Source organism: Cyprinus carpio, chromosome A3, assembly GCF_018340385.1.
Source record: "Cyprinus carpio isolate SPL01 chromosome A3, ASM1834038v1, whole genome shotgun sequence".
Classification (NCBI taxonomy): Eukaryota; Metazoa; Chordata; class Actinopteri; order Cypriniformes; family Cyprinidae; genus Cyprinus; species Cyprinus carpio.
This window is the reverse complement of record NC_056574.1, coordinates 15010540-15029631: the sequence shown is the minus strand read 5'-3', so window position 1 is coordinate 15029631 and position 19092 is coordinate 15010540. Positions and strand designations below refer to the sequence as shown.

The 19092-nt window shown below is 37.1% G+C and overlaps 1 protein-coding gene across 2 annotated transcripts in view; it reads right to left on the bottom strand.

Annotated features, from left to right (window-relative positions):
• Window positions 1-19092, bottom strand: part of adgrl1a (adhesion G protein-coupled receptor L1a) — a 103265-nt gene that overhangs the window by 28249 nt on the left and 55924 nt on the right. For both annotated transcript variants that reach the window (XM_042720120.1, XM_042720128.1), the window contains 8 exons: window positions 14520-14705; window positions 14077-14115; window positions 12959-13139; window positions 11798-11920; window positions 10896-11101; window positions 8539-8712; window positions 8064-8273; window positions 3317-3537 (listed from right to left, as the gene is read on the bottom strand). In XM_042720120.1, coding sequence (XP_042576054.1) covers window positions 3317-3537; window positions 8064-8273; window positions 8539-8712; window positions 10896-11101; window positions 11798-11920; window positions 12959-13139; window positions 14077-14115; window positions 14520-14705 — 1340 coding nt within the window. The remainder of the gene's footprint in view (window positions 1-3316; window positions 3538-8063; window positions 8274-8538; window positions 8713-10895; window positions 11102-11797; window positions 11921-12958; window positions 13140-14076; window positions 14116-14519; window positions 14706-19092) is intronic.

Sequence of the window (19092 nt, the reverse complement as noted above, 5' to 3'; positions counted from 1 at the left end):
ATCTCTCTGATAGGGAAAAGGAAACCATTTTAGATGCACTGGTTATCGCAGAAGGCATTTTCAGCTCAGCGCTGACATGGATGCAGAAGAGATGCAAGGAGAAGAAAAGGGATGACAAGGCCCTGCAGCTCTGCATGCCAAGAGCACACCCACCCACTAGTCCCAAACATTTTACAAATGTTGCAAAACATAATGCCCCGAAAAATGTTGCAAAACACTTTATCAGAAAACAGCATAACTCCACTTCGGGGAGTAATTGCTCCGCTGAAGGTGGTGAGCCACGTAAACTCTGTCCAAGCACCAAGTTATTCGTGCATGCGCAGTACAGACCACAAACTCTTTTTCGACTTGGCCACATGATGGTGCCTGAGCGCTGCAAGTAAACTATTGGCGAGAATGCACACAGTTCCGTTTGGGTGCTGAGAACAATACAGTACGGTTACAGACTGCAGTTTGTAACTTGTCCCCCACCGTTCAAAGAAATAATTTATTCTCAGGTGCAGGGAGGATTAGTACAAGTTCTTCAGGAAGAGATTACATCCCTGTTGAACAAAAAGGCAATAAGAGTGGTTCCACCCGAGGAAAGTCACAGTGGGTTTTACTCTAGATACTTCCTAGTCCCGAAAAAAGGGACTTGAGCTCTCTGTCCCATATTAGATCTTGGTGCACTGAACCAAATACCTAAGGAAGTACAAGTTCAGAATGCTGACCCACTCTACACTTCTGAAATTGGTGCGCCCAGGCGATTGGTTTACCTCAATCGACCTGAGGGATGTATGTTTTCACATAAGAATATATCCACCCCACAGGAAATTTCTGAGGTTTGCATTCCTTGGCGTGGCATACAAATATCTAGTTCTTCCCTTCGGCCTGTCCCTCAGCCCAAGGGTATTTGTGAAATGTACAGAAGTGGCCCTAACTCCGCTCAAGGAGAAAGGCATTCGTCTCACTACTTACATAGATGATTAGCTAGTGACAGCTCACTCGAAGCACAAAGCGAGATATCACAGCCATGCTCTTAGAACATCTACAGAAACTGGTATTAAAATTAAACACTGAAAAGAGTGTTTTAGTTCCCAGACAGTCAATAACATATCTGGGGTTGTTAATGGATTCAGTGACATTCAGAGCGCAACTGTCAGAGGAGAGAGTAATAAAATTTACGCAATGCCTGGCCACATTTCAAGTGTTTCTTTTCGCACATGCCTCAGATTATTAGGTCTGATGGCCTCAGCTCTAATAGTCATTCCTTTAGGCAGACTATTTATGAGAGAGTTTCAACGCTGGGTAGCCTCTTTGAGACTGGACCCATTACGGCACTCCTGGAGGAGAGTGAGAGTGACGTCAGCGGCAGTCTTGGCCCTGCATCATTTGGAGCATAAACGGCAGAGTGACAGTGGATCTGTTTGCGTCGCAGGACAATGCTCAATGCCCTCTGTTCTTCTCTTTAAAGGATCAGAGCGTGACTCTGGGAATAGATGCACTGGAGTGACTGAAAATGATACTGGTAGCTCCTCGGTGGCCAGGGAAATATTGGCTGGCGGAAATCATACATATGCTGTACGCAGAGCCATGGTCCCTGCCGCTTTGTAGAGATCTGCTGTCACAGACAAGGGGGGAGATTTTTCATCCTCATCCAGAATGCCGGGCACTGTGGGCCTGGCCAGTGAGTTGCTAAATATTAATGCGGCTGGTCTGCCAGACAGTGTCATCAGAACTATACAGAATTCTAGGGCCCTGTCCACTCGGTCACTCTAAGAATGTAAATGGGACGTGTTTGAGCGTTGGTACGTGGTTAGACACATAATCCCCTTTTCTATGTTTGGTGGCAGTTATTCTTTCTTTTCTGCAGGATCTGATAGATCAGGGTAAAGCATTTTCAACCATAAAGGTGTTTCTGGCTGCTATATCTGCATGTCATGTAGGTTTTGATAACAAAACTGTTGGGCAGCACTGTTTGGTATGCAGGTTTATGAAGGGCGCGCATCGTGCTTTACCAGTCTCAAAACCGATTTCTCTTTCATGGGATCTGGTTCTGGTGCTTAATCCCCTTTTTGTGACTCAATTTGAGCCACTGGACAAGACTGATTTAAAATGATTGTCGTTTAAGATATCGCTGCTGTTGGCTTTGTCTTCAGCAAATCACGTAAGTAAAATTTTCGCTTTTTCTGTGCATTCAATGTTTATGCAATTTATGCCAGGGGATACAGTGGTGCTTTTGAAACCTAATCCTGCTTTTATGCCTAAGGTGGTGAATTATATTATTCCTCTTAAGTAAAGAGTCTTTAACCCACCGGCCTTTTGCTTCAGTAGAACAGCAAAGGGTGAATACGTTATGTCTGGTGCGTATTTACATGGAGAGAACTAAAGGCTTCAGAGAGAGTGATCAGTTTTTGTGTCTTGGGTGAAGCCCCGTACGGAGAAGCCGATTACTAAACAGCGTTTATCCCACTGGATAGTGGAGGCAATTTCTCTTGCATATTCCAGTAAGGGTCTTAAGCCTCCGTCTGGTTTATATGCTCACTCAATGAGAGGAATGTTGAAGACATGGGCTCTCTTTAAAGGGGTCATGCTACAAGATATCTGTGAAGCGGCGAGTTGGTCCTCACCGCACATATTTGCAAGGTTCTATAAACTGGATGTTACAGCTCAAACGTTTGCACATGCCATATTGAGTGTTGGATCTTGAGTGTTGACTTAACTGGCCCTATATGAAAGATAGATACATAGATAGATAGATAGATAGATAGATAGATAGATAGATAGACAGACATATAGATAGATATATAGATTCTTTTAAATAAATAAGTAAATACATAAATCAATAAAACATTTTTAAGTAAAAACCCCATTGTAAACTTCCTCAGATTGACAGGTTTTCCATGACTGTGGAAACCCTACATAAGATTAGTTTTCTGATATAATGTTAAAAATAGTGTGAGATGCAGCTTTGAATGTGTTCTTGTAAAGTGAATTATCACAGCAGGATCTGTCAGATTTATGAGTGCTATTCCAAAGAAAAAAAAAAAAAAAGGTGCTTACAACATCTTTAACTGGCTTCATTTCTAATTCACCTGGGTTAGGCCAGGATCACATGACAGCGACCACTCTCCAACTGAACTCCAAACTACATAATACCAGTATACGTTTCCTAGCGAAAGATGATACTGCACTATATGGAATTTAAACTTCCAGAGAGCAATTTTGCTGAAATCCATTTAAATGAAACAAATAGTTTAAAGAGGGGGTCGCATCTGCTGCTCAGAAACCAGCGGCCTTTGTATGGCTGAACGCAAATAGACTGCTTCACACGTACGCTTTCTTAGTCCCATAGCTGCGGTAATCAATGGCTGCTGAGATGCCCACCACCAGGGCGGGAAAGCAGTAGCCACACAGGTAGTAGTATTTCTTTCGGGAGTATTCGCTCTCAAAGACCTCCACCAGCATCAGGTACAGCTGGATTCCCTCCAGACACATCCAGGAGAATGCAGCCAGGAAGAAGAAATGCAGCAGGCCCGCAAAAATGGGGCATGCAATCTATATTCGGACGAAAAAAGGGAAGAGGGGTTAGTGAGAAACATATCAGAGGAAGTTAATTTAATGATACTTGCATAGAGACTATGAACATAAAAGGAATATTCCATCCAAATATCACTATTTACTCCCCTTCATGTTTTTTTTTTCTCAAAACTGTATGACTTCCTTTTAACTGTGGAACATAAAATAACATTTTTGGAAGAATGTAACTAAACAGGTTTGGTGACCATTGACTTCCACTGTTTGCACAAAAAAAAAAAAAAAAAAAAAAAAAAAAAAAAACAATGGAAGTCAATGGTATGCTAAACTGTTTTGTTACCAACATTCTTCAAAACATCTATCCCATTAGGTCTGGTCCACTTTGCACTTTATTTTGGTCCAGAAGCACTTCCTTAGACAGGAAGAGATGCTCTGACTGACATGTGAATTACAGGTTATTTTTATGTTAGCATAAAACTCTGTCCTCTAACACTTCAAAAAACAAAATAAATGCACCCCCCCTCCATTTTCATATGATAATCACATATGAAAATGTTTTATTTTGCTGGGCTGCAGTGTGAAGGAAAAGAAAATGTAGCCGGCACATAAAAGGACTTCCAGCAGAAGTATCTGCCAATCGACTGGCTGAATGAATGCACAAACGGCAAACAGGGATCCCACTATTGCAAGTGCACTCACCTAAAAACATCCACCTTTCAGCAAATCAGTGCAAACGTCACATAACATTATTAATATTCATGCCTCAAGTCATGCTTGGCACAGTTTGTGCATTGAGCCTGATGGGGAAGTAAATTAAGTTTAGCTAAGTTTTAGGCTGAATAATGAAATTTTTATGACTTATTATTTTCAAGTGACTGATGTTTCTGGAAAGTTTAGTTTTTAAGCTTTCAAATCATATCTTGTATAAATGTATCCACGGCAACTTGGAAACCATACTTGCAAAGAGAGGCTGATGAGATCCATAATGCAGCCCCCACACTTTACTTATTGTTTCTAGGCCCCTGCAAAGCGGAAGATACAGATCTGTTTGTGGATTTATTATTTACTTGTTAAGTGCCTCAACTCTACCTTCTAAAAATTTTGATTCCCAGCATTCTAATGCAGCCTGAACTCTGGAAGATGCATTAAATCAGCCAATCAGATGACAGCACTGCTTACAGCAGGAAACCTTTGGTGTCAATTGACTGATGTGAAAGGTATCACAATTTGAATGATCAAAAACGAATACGTCACAATATCCTAATCATTTTAAAATGTGTCGATGCTAATTTATATTTCAGAAGAGAGCTTTATGACATATTGATTACGCATTTAATCAGCTGCTCTTGAATCTGATATCATAGAAGAGCTGACACTTTAGGGTATAATTTTCGATCTGAACTCAGCAACTTTAAATCGTTCCCAGTGTTTAATGTTTTAATTGGTTGTTCTTCTTTTCAGAAGTGTTGTTCCACTAGGGTTTTCATTTTTGGTTAGTTGACTAAAACAAACCTCATCAACATCAACTGTCAACAGATATGCTTCCAGCGATCAATGTACAACTTTATTCAATGCTCAAAGCACCACACTGGGTACTATTTTAATTGGCCAACCACAAAAAAAAAAAAAAAAAAAAAAAAAAAAAGATGAACCCAGCCCCCACCATGGGCGTTGCTAGGCCATTTTTAGGGGAGGTACAGCCCCCCTAAAATGACCATTCAGTCCCCCTAAAATTTTGAGATTACATAAACTGTACACGAATTTGTGATCGCCCCGGTCCCCTCTAAATTTCATATGAAAAAGGTGGCAGACTTCGATCGGCTCCTCCCAGTCTTTCAGCGCGTTCGAGAAACAGAGGACAAGGTGTGTGTTTATCGATAGATTGTTATAATATCATATGTGCAGTTCTTTGTCATAAATACAGTTTACAAAATATCATGAGGGAGCAATTGGTTCCACATGTATTTTACTGCGTTTACCCCTCATCACACCACAGCTGTTTCCCCCTGAGAAAATGAAGCACATATAAACACATACTGTATAAAATTATATATACACATTAAATAGAATATATATATATATATATATACAGTACAGACCAAAAGTTATGGAAACATTACAGTACTACCAAAAGTTTTTATAATTTTATGTTTTTGAAAGAAGTTTCTTCTGCTCATCAAGTCTGCATTTATTTGATCAAAAATACAGAAAAAACTGTAATATTGTGAAATATTACAACTTAAAATAATAGTTTTCTATTTTAATATACTTAAAAAAAAAAATATTATTCCTGTGATGCAAAGCTGAATTTTCAGCATCATTACTCCAGCCTTCAGTGTCACATGTAACATCCAGTCTATCACATGATCATTTAGAAATCATTCTAATATTCTGATTTATTATGAGTGTTGGAAACAGTTCTGCTGTCTAATATATTTGATGAATAAAAGGCTAAAAAGAAAATAGTGCATTTAATTTAAAAAAAAAAAAAAATAATAATATATATTCTAATAATATATTTTCTTTACTATCACTTTTTATCAATTTAACACATCCTTGCTGAATAAAAGTATTGATTTTATTTAAAAAAAAAGAAAGAAAAAAAATTACTGACCCCAAATTACTGACCAGTAGTGTATATTGTTATTACAAAATATTTATATTTTAAAAACATAGCTTCTTTTTTTCTTTCTTTTTTTTACTTTTTATTCATCAAAGTATCCTAAAAAAGTATCACATGTTCTGAAAAAATATTAAGCAGCAGAACTGTTTCCAACTTTGATAATGAATCATCATATTAGAATGATTTCTGAAGGATCATGTGATAATGATCCTAAAAATTCAGCTTTGCATCACATAAATAAATGATAATTTAAAGTATAATAAATTTAAAAACAATTATTTTAAATTGTAATAATATATCACAATATTAAATTTTTTTCTGTATTTTTGATCAAATAAATGCAGGCTTTAAACTTCAAAAACATTAAAAATAGTAATGTTTCCAAACTTTTGGTCTGTACTGTATATATATATATATAATATCCTAAGATATCTTCATTGGGGGCTGAGCCCCCCTAAAATAAAAAACTTGGAATCGCCCCTGCCTAGCACACTATTTTATCAGTACTATTTTGGCCATGATTTTGCCGCCTGAGACAAATTTTGAAAATCCTAAGATTCCTCTGATCCTAAGCCAAAATCTGTAGTCTTAGATTGCTAGTTTGACATATTCACCGACAACCAATTAATGACCAATGCTACCAAAATTTTCCTCCAATGAAACTTCTGACAGTGGCAGAATCTTGCAGTGTGGCTTCTTCTATGACCATCAAATGAAAAACCAACAGGAGCACTGAAGAAGTCAAACTGTCGTACAGTCTGATATTAATCACAGCTGAGATCCCACAGTATAACATGGCTTATTGCTGGGATGTTCATACAGTGTGACAATCAACAACTGTAGCTTTAAAACAATAACTCTAAAACTCATCTTATTAATGTTACTTGGTTCAAAGACAAAATTACATCCCAAAGAATCAACAGAGAGAGGAGCAGCTGGTTAAATGCGCAGAAAATGCATAATCAACAAATAATACAGCAGAGTTGCATAATGTTGCCTGGGGACATTTTTTTAGAAAGTCAGAGTGGAAGTGTTTTCACAAGCTCCAAACATGTTCAATCATTTGAATAACATGCTATAAAGGTCATGATTGTGTTTCTAAAAGTGTATTGTTTTAATTACAGTTTGGAGTCAATACGATTGTTTTATGTTTTTGAAAGAAGTCTCTTATGCTCATGAAGGCTGCATTTATTTGATAAAAAATACAGTAAAAACAATAAAATTGTAAACTATAATTAGAAATTAAATTAACTTTTTTTTTACTTGTAATATACTTTAAAATGTAATTTATTACTGTGATGCAAAGCTGAATTTTTAGCATCATTACTCCAGACTTCAGGGTCACATGATCCTTCAGAAATCATTCTAATATGCCGATTTGATGCTCAACAAACATTTCTTATCAGCAGCAATGTTAAAAACAGCTGTGCTGATTTTTCAGGATTTTCAGGATTCTTCGCTGAATAAAAAAAAAAAAAAAAAAAAAAAAAAAAAGCAGTCTTTAAATGACAGTCTTTACCGTCACTTTTAATTAATTTTAATGGATCCTTGTTGAATAAAAGTATTAATTTCTTAAAAAAAAAATCTTACTGACCCCAAACTTTTGAACAGTAGTGTATTTATTCTCTCATTTATATCAGAGGGCAAGAACATGGTGAATGAAACCCCAGTAAAGTATGGCAGATTGTGATAGTCTGCTGCATCCTCCACAACCGAGCACTCAGAACAAGCACTCTTCTGAACTGTGGCATGCAAATTAATGCAAATGACCTGTTCTTAATGCATTTTGCATTTAATTCCTTTAGTTAATCGAAAGCTTAAACAAAGCATGTTCTATCAGTTGGTGCACATAAACACTACAATCAGTGGGTGAAATGAATTCTCAGTGCATTCCCCATTTAATATAGATCACGAATCAACTCACGTGGTACTGTGTCTTGTCGATACCGATGAGGAAGAGGAGCTCGGCGATGAAGAGGTTGATGCAGAGGTTCTTGTGGATGGTGTTGCGGTCGGTCTGCAGGCCTCGCAGGAAGCAGAAGGTGGAGATGCAGATGGCGAGACACACCAGCGAAATGACAATACCCACCCATGTGATCACAAAGAGGATCAGCTCGTGCATCCTGCCTGGATACTGAGAGAGACAGAGAGATGGATAAGGAAAATGGTATAAACGGATAGGCTGCCTGAGGAAGAGTGACTTATGAAAATCCAGTAAATGTCAAGCTGAAATTGCTGTGTGTTTGTTTGTGTATTTTTCTCGTGTATATAGATATGTGTTTGTCTTACAGACTGTGTGCAAGCGAAAAGTTGTTCATGTGCATGAGAACTATATTCAGATTTGTTTGTGAGCAGGTGATGAATGCAAAGAAGGAATATGTGTGTACGTGTGCACTTACATCGGGTTCGTGGTGTACCATGAGCACGGCAAAGTTGGTTAGATGGCTACAGGAACATGTTGTGTGTGTGCTGTTGGTTTCCATCAGCCTGCAGCCTTGAGATGACCACTGGCCCGTCATTGAACGCTCAGAGTAGTTCCAGAATGAACAGTTTGGGCTGAAATGATTCTCCAGCTGCAAAGAGAAAGCAACAGAGAGACCGGAGAAGATCAGTATACACACATAAAGTTTTCTGTTTAGGACTCATGTGCGATCCCTTCATGGCCAGGGACCATCTAGCACTTACTGTACAAATTAATTTTCATTGTATGTCTGAAATAGCAATTTCTGCACTGCAAAGGCAGCACAATTAGAGTGAATTATAAACAATATATCTCTCATTGATTCTTGTGTACTGAGACGTGCTACAGAACCGACAAAAGGAATTATGTTCGGATTCATCTGTTCAACATGTTCAGAAGAATTCATGTTTAAGGGACACGAGCAATTTCCTGCTGCTTACATTTGCTCACAAATGTGGGTTGTTCTGTCGCAGCAAATATCCATTATAAATATGTACAGTAGCAATCACTCTGATGAATATATTGATGCTACAGGGTGATGGCTTCAAACTGATTTTCCGCTTGCAGTGTTAACAAAATAACAGTATATTGCAAATGAAGTAGCCATTTTGTGGTGTTGCTAGCCACTTAACTCTTTTCCCACCAGTGTTCTTTTTTTTTTAAGTTGCCAGCCAATCTGGTCAGAGGGGCTACCAAAGAGACCTACAGCAACTTACACCAGTTGCAGGAATTTATGACAGAGAGTGTTAATTGTGTGCATGTGACAACAATATCACAAATTCACCACAAATGTGGCTTGTATAGGAGAGTTGCAAGCAAAAAGCCACTTTTCAAGGAAGGCCACATGCTGTCATGACTGAGCTTTGCCAAAACACACCTTGAAGATTTTCTATTTGAATATACTTTTAAATGTAATTTATTGAGTGATGCAAAGCTGAATTTTCAGCATCACTACTCCAGTCTTCAGTGTCACATGATCCTTCAGAAATCATTCTGATATGATGATTTGCTGCTCAAGAAACATTTCACATTAAAGAGGTCAAATGATGCGATTTCAAATTTGCCTTTCTCTTTGTAGTGTTACAAGCTCTTGGTGCATAAAGAAGATATGTAAAGTTGGAAAGTCTCAAATCCAAAGAGATATTCTTTATAAAAGTTAACACTCGTCCACACCCCCCTGAAACTGCTCGTTCTAACACACCCCCACATCTCTACGTCACTATGTGGGAAGATTTGCATAACACAGCCCAGATGTTCACGCAAAGAAAGAAGGCGTACCTTTTATTCTCATTGTAGTATTGTTGTTGACGCTGCCCTATCGTATAGACGCTGTGTGTTTCACTGTGAAAGTGAAACTACTTTGTTTGGCCTTCCAAAAGAAAATGATATCTGCTTCGTCATGCCTGGAGCTGATCCGTGCTGGCCGCTGAGGAAATACATCAACTTTGCACTGTGGATCGCTGAATCGGCTTTCACCGTGAACGAAGCTGCGGCTCACTCTAGGCCTCCGGCCTTCGCTCACTCAAGGCTGCGGTTTGTGACGCTGTTTCGTTAAGAAAGCGAAACTACTTTGTTTGGCCTTCCAAAAGAAGACACGACTAGAAATCATGTTTATATCACGTTTATTATGGGTTTTATGTTTATGTCTCGTCGCTCCGGCCTGACAAGGCATCACAATATGTTAAGGGGCGTAACATTTCGGTCACACGCTTGAGGCCAATCACAACGCACTGGATAGCTGGCCAATCAGAGCACACCTCGCTTTTCAGAGCGATGAGCCTTGTAAAAATTGATGTGTTTCAGAAGGCGGGGCATAGAGGAGAAACAATAATGTACAGTATGTGGAAAATAATGTTTTTTTTTTTTTTACCTAAAACCGCATAAACACATTTCATTACACCAAATACACAAAATAATGTTCTTTTTAGCATCATCATATGACCCCTTTAACCACAATGTTGAAAACAGTTGTTTCAACTCTCGGATGAACAGAAAATTCAAAAGAAAAGTGTTTATTTGAAATGTTAAACACTGTTTTTACTATATTTGATGGTAGTGCACATTAATTAATGAGGTCTGAGGACAGGTGATTTTAGGGGAAGTGAGGGACAATGAAATAATCATAATGCAAAACATTATAATTTTGACACGATTTACAAAAACATTTGTTCATGTTTCATGAACCTAACCCCATGTGTAAAAGGTATTGATGTTTTCTTGCTTACTTTCTAAATGTAATGTAATGAAATTATAATGTAATTTCTTGCTTGTGTCTGCATGTGAGAGTTTAAGTACCTGTAAATGTCTAAGTGTGAACACTACAGGCTCGGTCAGAAACACTCGACTGGACTCTTTATTGATCGATGCTGCGATGACGTGTGAATTCACTGCCAAGCCCCGCCCACCAGGTCCAGCCTCCATTTCCATCTTCACGGATGCATTTTCAGTGGACAGGAATGAACCCAGATTCTTATAGAGCACAAAGACCACTTTTACCTGGCCTGTACAGAGAAACACAGCACAAGAAAGAGGGAGAGAGTTATTGAGTGGCAGAAGGATATGAATAACAACTAAGAGGAAAAAGGGAGCAGTAGAGTGAATTGAGTGAAGGTTAAAATGATTTGGACTGGGAGGGGTTGAGGGAGTGATCGGGGGATGAAGGTATTTTAATATGGAGGGCAATGGAACACTCATCCCTTCAGCACTCACTCAATCCGTTTCTTCTGTATGAATATTTCATGTGCGTTTGTTTCAATCATACTAATCTCACTTCCCCCGCCCAACCTGCTTCTGATGTGAAGCAGCATACGACGATGCGGCTTCAAAAAGAGGCTAAATGCGGGAGTGGAGGAAAAAGCGAAGAGTAGGAGACCTGATGGTGGGATAAGATGGCTAAGAGATGGGGGGGGGGGCGGAAGGAGAGAAGCAGGAGAAAAGAAAAGAGTGCGGAGATTGCTCTGTCAGCCTGAAAATGATAGTAATCTAGTCGCCTCTCGGGCTGTTCGATTAAGAGTGCCGTTAAGAAACCATCAGGGAAGAAATGGTCTCAGCGCTTTTGTTAATCTGATTAGGTTTATTATTATCAACCAATAACCGGGTAAACCAAAGTGGAAATTTTGCTACGCTTCAGTGAAACTGCACATGGCCGTGGATCGTGATGGAAGGGACAGAAAGAGAGCGAGGGAGCTGTGACTGACCGTTGCGGCTGTATTGTTTGAAGGTGGAAGCCGAGAGCTGGATGCTGCTGTCACTGGGACCGTTCTGTGGGAACGACAAATCCTGAGACTCTGTCTCTGTGTTCAACACACGCACCTCTAGATCTGAAAAAAAAAACACACTTTGTAATAACACAGCAAAAAAAAAAAAAAAAAAAATCCCTAATAATATTTTTTTATTATAAATTATACAGTACCGTTAAGATTTTTTTTTTGGAAAGAAATAAATCATTTTATTCACAAGGACACATTAAATTAATCAAAAGTGACAGTAAAGATTTATAATGTTACAAAAGATTTCTAATGCAAATAAATTCTATCCTTTTCCATGTGAAGCAACGCAACTGTTTTTCAACATCGATAATTATAGGAAATGTTACTTGAGCAGCAAATCACTGTAGTATTGATTCTGAAAATTCAGACTGGCCATCAAAAATAGAAAATAATTATTTTAAGTAGTAATAGTATTTCACAATTTTACTGTTTTATCAAATAATTGAAGCCTTATTGAGCATGAGACTTTTCAAAAACATGAAAAAAAGATCTTATTGACCACAAACTTTTGAACAGTAGTGTGTATTTATTTAAAAGTCAGAGCCGTTTTTTTTTTTTTTTTAATAGCATTGCTGTGAAAACCTTCTTTGAAACTTTTATTTTTAAAGGGGACATTTTTTTTGTTTGTTTTGCATTTAGTTTTTGGTGTGACTGCCAGCTTAGAAAAGCTAAAAAGAAAACAAGCAGCCAGTTTGTTATGGGCTGTAACTGTGTCATCCAGCGAGTTGTTTCAATTTGCAGCCAGTTTCCGAGACCACCTCCGAGCCATATACAGAGTCCAAGACAGCATTTCACGTGTCTCGTGTCGACACACCCCATGGAAGAGAGGGGTGGGGTGAGCAGTAGCTTATTATCATTTAAAGAGACATGCACCCACCGGCTCGCTGTGAACAGAGCTGTTTTTGACAAGGTAAAAAGGGTGTTGTTTTACATGACCACTGTGGAATTTTAACCAAAGTATGTTAGAGACATTTCATGAAGACCCTAAAGTATCATACGAACTTGGGAAAATGGGCATCCGATGTCCCTTATAGTAGTGTACTGTCACAAAACATCAGTACTTTTAGTTTCTCCTCCACACAAACTCACCGACATTGGCAGCGTGGTCTGAGAAGTGATTATTGTACATGTTATTGGCCAACAGGAAGGCTCCTTTCTCCATGACGTCCAGTAGCATGGTGGCTGTGTGGGCCTGCTCCGTACTGTTCATGTCCTGCCATGACTCTAAAGCCTCGGCATGCAAAAGATTATCCACAGTCTGCACAACTGCCTGCACACACATACATGTACACTTCATTATAATTACACTCGACATCAAAGATGATAAAATACGACTCTGTTACATCTGTGAATCTTACGTACGGCTGAATTTTATTTCTACTAAGGAGTAACAACTTATAGGCTAATATAAATGACAAGAGCACTAAAATAAAGCGTTGGGCAAGATGTACAGTATCCTCATTGCTAGAAGTCTCTCTCTCTCTCTCACACACACACACACACACACACACACACACACACACACACAACAAACCAGCTGCAGTTAAAATTCCTCTGAGGTAGGCATATACCATAAAAAATATGGATGGCACTTTGTATGACGCCTGTATATGTTATGCATTATAAATGCAGTCATAATGCCATACTGTAATGCATTGTATCTCTTCATTAAAAGTAGCCACCATTATAATATATTATAATACTTCATGGTACTAAGACCTCATAAAATCAAAACGAGAGTTTAATTTTAATATATATTTTACAATGTAATTTATTCCTGTTGCACCACATTTTTTGCATAATCAATTTATATATATGTGTATATATATCGAGAATGAGAAATAATAACACCTATAACCAACTAGAAAGTAGCAAATCATGGTTTGTTGATGTTGATGTGTAAAACGGAAGTATAACCCAATACTACTGTACATATTTTATTTGTTTCTTTGCAGTATTTTATTCTAGTGGCCCTTCAGGACCACCACTGAACGGTTCAAATGTTTTATCAGGAAATTCTGAGTTTAATTTAATATCTTAATAAGGCATTTTATATACAGGCTTCCCAGAAAGTTAAAATAATGCTCACAGTTGAGCGTGGGATAGGAATCAAGCATCGGTATGTGTGTACAGTGACACGGAGGATAAGAAGAGATACAAGAGGTGAAGTGTGTCTGTGAACTCATAAAGATAACACTGCACAATACCTGAACATAAGCCCGGCAGGTCCTCTCTCTCTTCTGCCACTACAAGACACAATGAAGCAGCTATTAGATACACACACATTCATGCAGTAGAGTCTTGCAGATTCAATCTGATTTTAAGTCAATTTCGAATGCAACTTACAAAATAATACTACTTCTACTTCTACTACTACTACTAATATGCATCTATCATAATTAGTTTGTATGCTTGTCACAAAAATCCCCTAGCTCTTTTCCATTTAACAAAACATATATATAAAATATATATAACCGCTCAGAAAAACAGATATATGCAGACCCTGCATTCATGTGATTCATGTCAAGGCTGTGAGTTTAGAGGGTATACCTGTGCACACTGATGTGGCAGCAAACAAAACATGAAGGGTTTGTTTAAAGGGCAAATGTGTGTGAGCATGTGTGTGTTTGTGTGTGCGTGCATGTGTCACCTTATTGTAGTTCCTGGCTGCCGATTCCTTATTCCCGGGTCTGAGTGCTTGCAGCTGTGCGTCTAATATATCCAATAGCTGCTCGATGAGTCTGACAGAGGAACTGACATCACCGGCATAAATGCGGCCCTGCGTGTGGTTCACCAGCTCAGCGGCGATGTTTGCAGCATTCTCTCCGCTTTTTATCTACACAGTGAATACACACATACACAGTCTGGTCTCTAAAGCTCAATCCCCTGCCGTGCGCTGTGGGGGTGTGAGCTGGGGGTTTCTGGGTTTATGCTGCTAGACGCACAGACAAAAGACAAAATCTTTAATGACTCTCTAAATCAAGCTATTACAAAAAAAACAAAAGCATAAAACATGATAAAATTACTCATTTGATTTGAAAGCAGACACATAGCCTGTAATTGCCTTGAAGCAAATGTGTCACTTAACATTTAGAAAAAGAAACAGCATATTCCACTGTGTTTAAGGTACATCAAAGTATGCTCTGGTGTAACCACTCTTTGTAGTGTTCAAAAAACATGGTGTTATAATCAGGGGTGCACATAATTTTTTAGCCTGGTTCTCATAAGAGATCCTGGAGATTTGGTTTGGTCCTCACACTGCATATAGCGTGACCCATTAAATATAACTATAAAAAAATAATAATAATATATCTTATAATATTATTGCACTTTTAGTTTTTTTTTTCTTTTTTTTTTTTATAAAATAATAAACTAAATAATAATGTGTGATAATATTATTAAAAATAAAAGGTAGGCCTAGTATTAAATACAAATTTATACAAAATTATTCTATAGTAAACTTTAAAAAAATACTAATATGTACTACTACTTTCTTTGTTTGCCTCTTTAAGAAGAATCACTTTATGTATTCCCAAAAAGTCGCTTTGGATAAAAGCGTCTAAAAATAAATAAATAAAAGCGTTTTCATCATTTTCAAACTTAAAATCAGCTTTTATTTTGGCATGTTGCCGGCAAGTAAGTATACGTGCTTCCAGGTTTAGCACTGCTGCTGATTAAAGAGCGTCAGTGAATGAATGTTACAGTTTAGCATTATGCTTTGAAAATGGTATGGGATTGATTAGATTTATGCTTTCAGTTTGAAAACAAATATTATATAGTACAGTTTGTCGATCTAAAATGGTAATTGTGTATTAACAGCTGACAGCCATGTTGGTACACAAATGTGCTGTCAGAACTTATTTATAAAGCGCATTTTTTATTTTGGTCACACATGCGGACCTGTGGACCACTTATGTGCACCACTGGTTATAATAGTATATCAACAACAACAACAGCAACAAAACCTCAATACCATGGTACTTTGTAACTAAACATTTTAATTTGATATCAATCTTTTGATTTTTTTAACCTTTGAATAATGCCCTCTGCTATTATTCTTGATTTTTCAAACTGCTAACACTTTGCATTTTCGAATTATGCCTTTACTGTGACACTAAAAATTTGATCGCGCTGGTGCCTCACACACCTACCACTCACATATTCATTGGAAAAAGCGCAGCCGTTCATTGTGCCATAAGGCGTGAGCAGCGGTCCACTGGCATATTTTTGCTCATTATGATTTTTTTCCGTCGATACTGAAACACGCATGAACTACAAAGCCTATTTTTATTAATGAATAATAGTTAAGCTTCAAATGGGCAACATCACGAATATGGAAACGTTTGGACTTGAATGGAATGAGAGAGGTAAACCCAACCTTACCTTATGTTTCGCTTTAAATTATTATTATTTTTATAGCTAAGCATATATTATTATATACTGCAATTATATTTATCCATTAGAATGATATATTCTCTGTCTTTTTTTCAATATATTCTATTCTGTCTACAACCGAGACAGATGCGGTTATAACCTGTAAACTGAATGCTATTTGAGGTTTTAACATGATCTAACAGCTGATGCCGCTCCAATTCGTTGATCATTAGTTGTTCTTGATCAAGATCAAATGGATGTATGACTCTTATAAACTTGTTTTGATAAATCTCATTTGCATTAAATAATAAATATATAAAGCAGGTTAAGTTAAATATTATTGTACAAATAATTATAAAATGCTATAGACTGTGAATAAAATTGCAGTTTCACATTTTGCAGCTGCATTTTTTTTTTTTTACTTAAATTGTATGAAAGCAAGTAAAGAAGGCTCCCTTTAAAATCACTGAAGTTGTCAATTAATGAAGCTCTTTTTTACATTGTGTGCATTTTGTTGATTATAATGAGAGAACTTGAGTTTAAGCGTGAGGACGTTTTATTAATCCGTCCATTCTTTAGAGTTTCAATGATTTAGCTAAATCGTGCAGGTTTAACTTATTTGTTTCTTGTTTTAATTAGGCCTAAATAATGGGAGCGAAATTATACAGTGCCTCACATTTTAGTTAAATAAAGGAAATAATTTATAAAACATGCAGGTAACGAATAACAAAGTATGTGTGTGACAAAAATGCATGCTGTTTTATTAAAGGAATTTTAAAATATAAATTAAAAATGTATTTGTGACAAATCTAGGCCAAATATGTGAGAATATTGACATTTTGCTTATAAATCCATGTAGCCTAGCTCACTAAAATAGGCTACCACTTTTAATGCTCCGATGCAAAGTAAACCATAATTTCTTTAGGATAATATAACATATAATTCATATTATATAAATAATACTGCACACCCATTAAATGTTTCAAATCTAAAATATGGTGTAATACTGTGTAGCTTAGAGAAAATATAAGCACATACTCTAATAGGCTTGACATTTATCCTGCTTGAATTCGTTCTAAGAAACACACATAACTTCATAAGTACTAAACTTTCATCTGTGAATATTAAATATTTTAACTATAGTGTTTTTCTTTCGTTTTCCTCTGACTGCAGCCGTCAAATGTAACACACCAGCGAAGCAAAGCTGATGGCTATTTGTGAAAATATTTGTGGGAAGTCGTGGCCTAATGGTTAGAGAGTCGGACTCCCAATCGAAGGGTTGTGAGTTCGAGTCTCGGGCCGGCAGGAATTGTGGGTGGGGGGAGTGCATGTACAGTTCTCTCTCCACCTTCAATACCATGACTTGGCGCCGCAGCATAAAGGCATCGAACCCCCAACTGCTCCCGGGCGCCGCAGCATAAAATGGGCTGCCCACTGCTCCGGTGTGTGTTCACAGTGTGTGTGTGTTGTGTTCACTGCTCTGTGTGTGTGCACTTCGGATGGGTTAAATGCAGAGCACGAATTCTGAGTATGGGTCACCATACTTGGCTGAATGTCACGTCACTTCACTTCAAATGTGCTTTGATGCGCTTGTTTGATAACTTGTGGTTAAAGCGCCACTCAGTGGTCAAAAGCTGCAAATGCACTTTGCAGGCGTGGCGTCGGCACTCAAGGCAGCAAAAAGCTCATTTTGGTTGGCCACCTACTGTACATATGCTGACAGGCAGGTAGGACAGCCTATCGTAGCACTCGGACCGAGGGATATGATTGAATGAACATTTTATGGTCATATGCCATCGACAAATATAAATACATATAAATACATTTAGACCACTTTTGTTTATTTTGAGTTTTTACTTTTGAAACAAATCACCTACACTACCTTTACTGACTTTAGCTGGAAAAATGATTCTGTTGACATCTTGCATTATTGACAAACTATTTTCCTCTTTGACACTGTAAAGCTCCTTAAAATCTGTATTGTATAAAGCGCCATACAAATAAAGGTGACCTGACTTTTTTAGGGATAGGACTTGAATGTTTGCACACAAACCAATACATTTAGGACACATTTTCTTAGCTTCAGTTTTATTTTAGTATTATTAATATACTACTATATTTTTTAATAATATTTTAAATTAGCTTTTATTGTTCTATTTTTATTATATATTTAATGTTTTAATGTTTTTGTTTTTTTTGGTTTTCAAAAATTATTATTTCGATTTTTTTTTTTTTTCAGTTTAAGTTTTTATTTCCAGTAAGTAATTTTAATTTAAACTTATAACTTATTTCTGTTATTTTCTGTTAGTATTTCTGCAACATATCTAATTGTCATTTAGGTCAAGTTTTTTTTTTTTTTTTTTTTTAACCTAATATATACATTTTATTTTAGTTTAGCTTTATTTCAATTAGCAATTTTTTTTTTTTTTTTTTTTTTTTTTAAATAGGACAGTAACCATTCTCTGCATATCCTGTATATTCTTTCCAAAGATGTTAGGTAAAAATGGCTGAAGTTTATTTTTAACAAGTCTCTGATCATTCCAGTCTGATCTTATCAGTTTAAGCTGGACTGTGTTGTGAATCTGTCACAATGTTATTGAGTCTGTTATTGGAATAAATGGAAGCACAAACTATATTAGGCATCTGTAAAAAAAAATATTGGAGCTAAGCAAAGTTTATAAAAGTCTTAAAGTCACAGTAGTCCACAAAAAAAAAAAAAAACAATGCTTTTGTGGTGAAAAAATACGATGATGGGGAAAAAAATGCAAAAAAACGAAAATTAAGTTTTGTAATATGTGAAAATCAGAACAAACGGTTCTTGATGTTAGTTCAGTGTGACTCTCACCCGA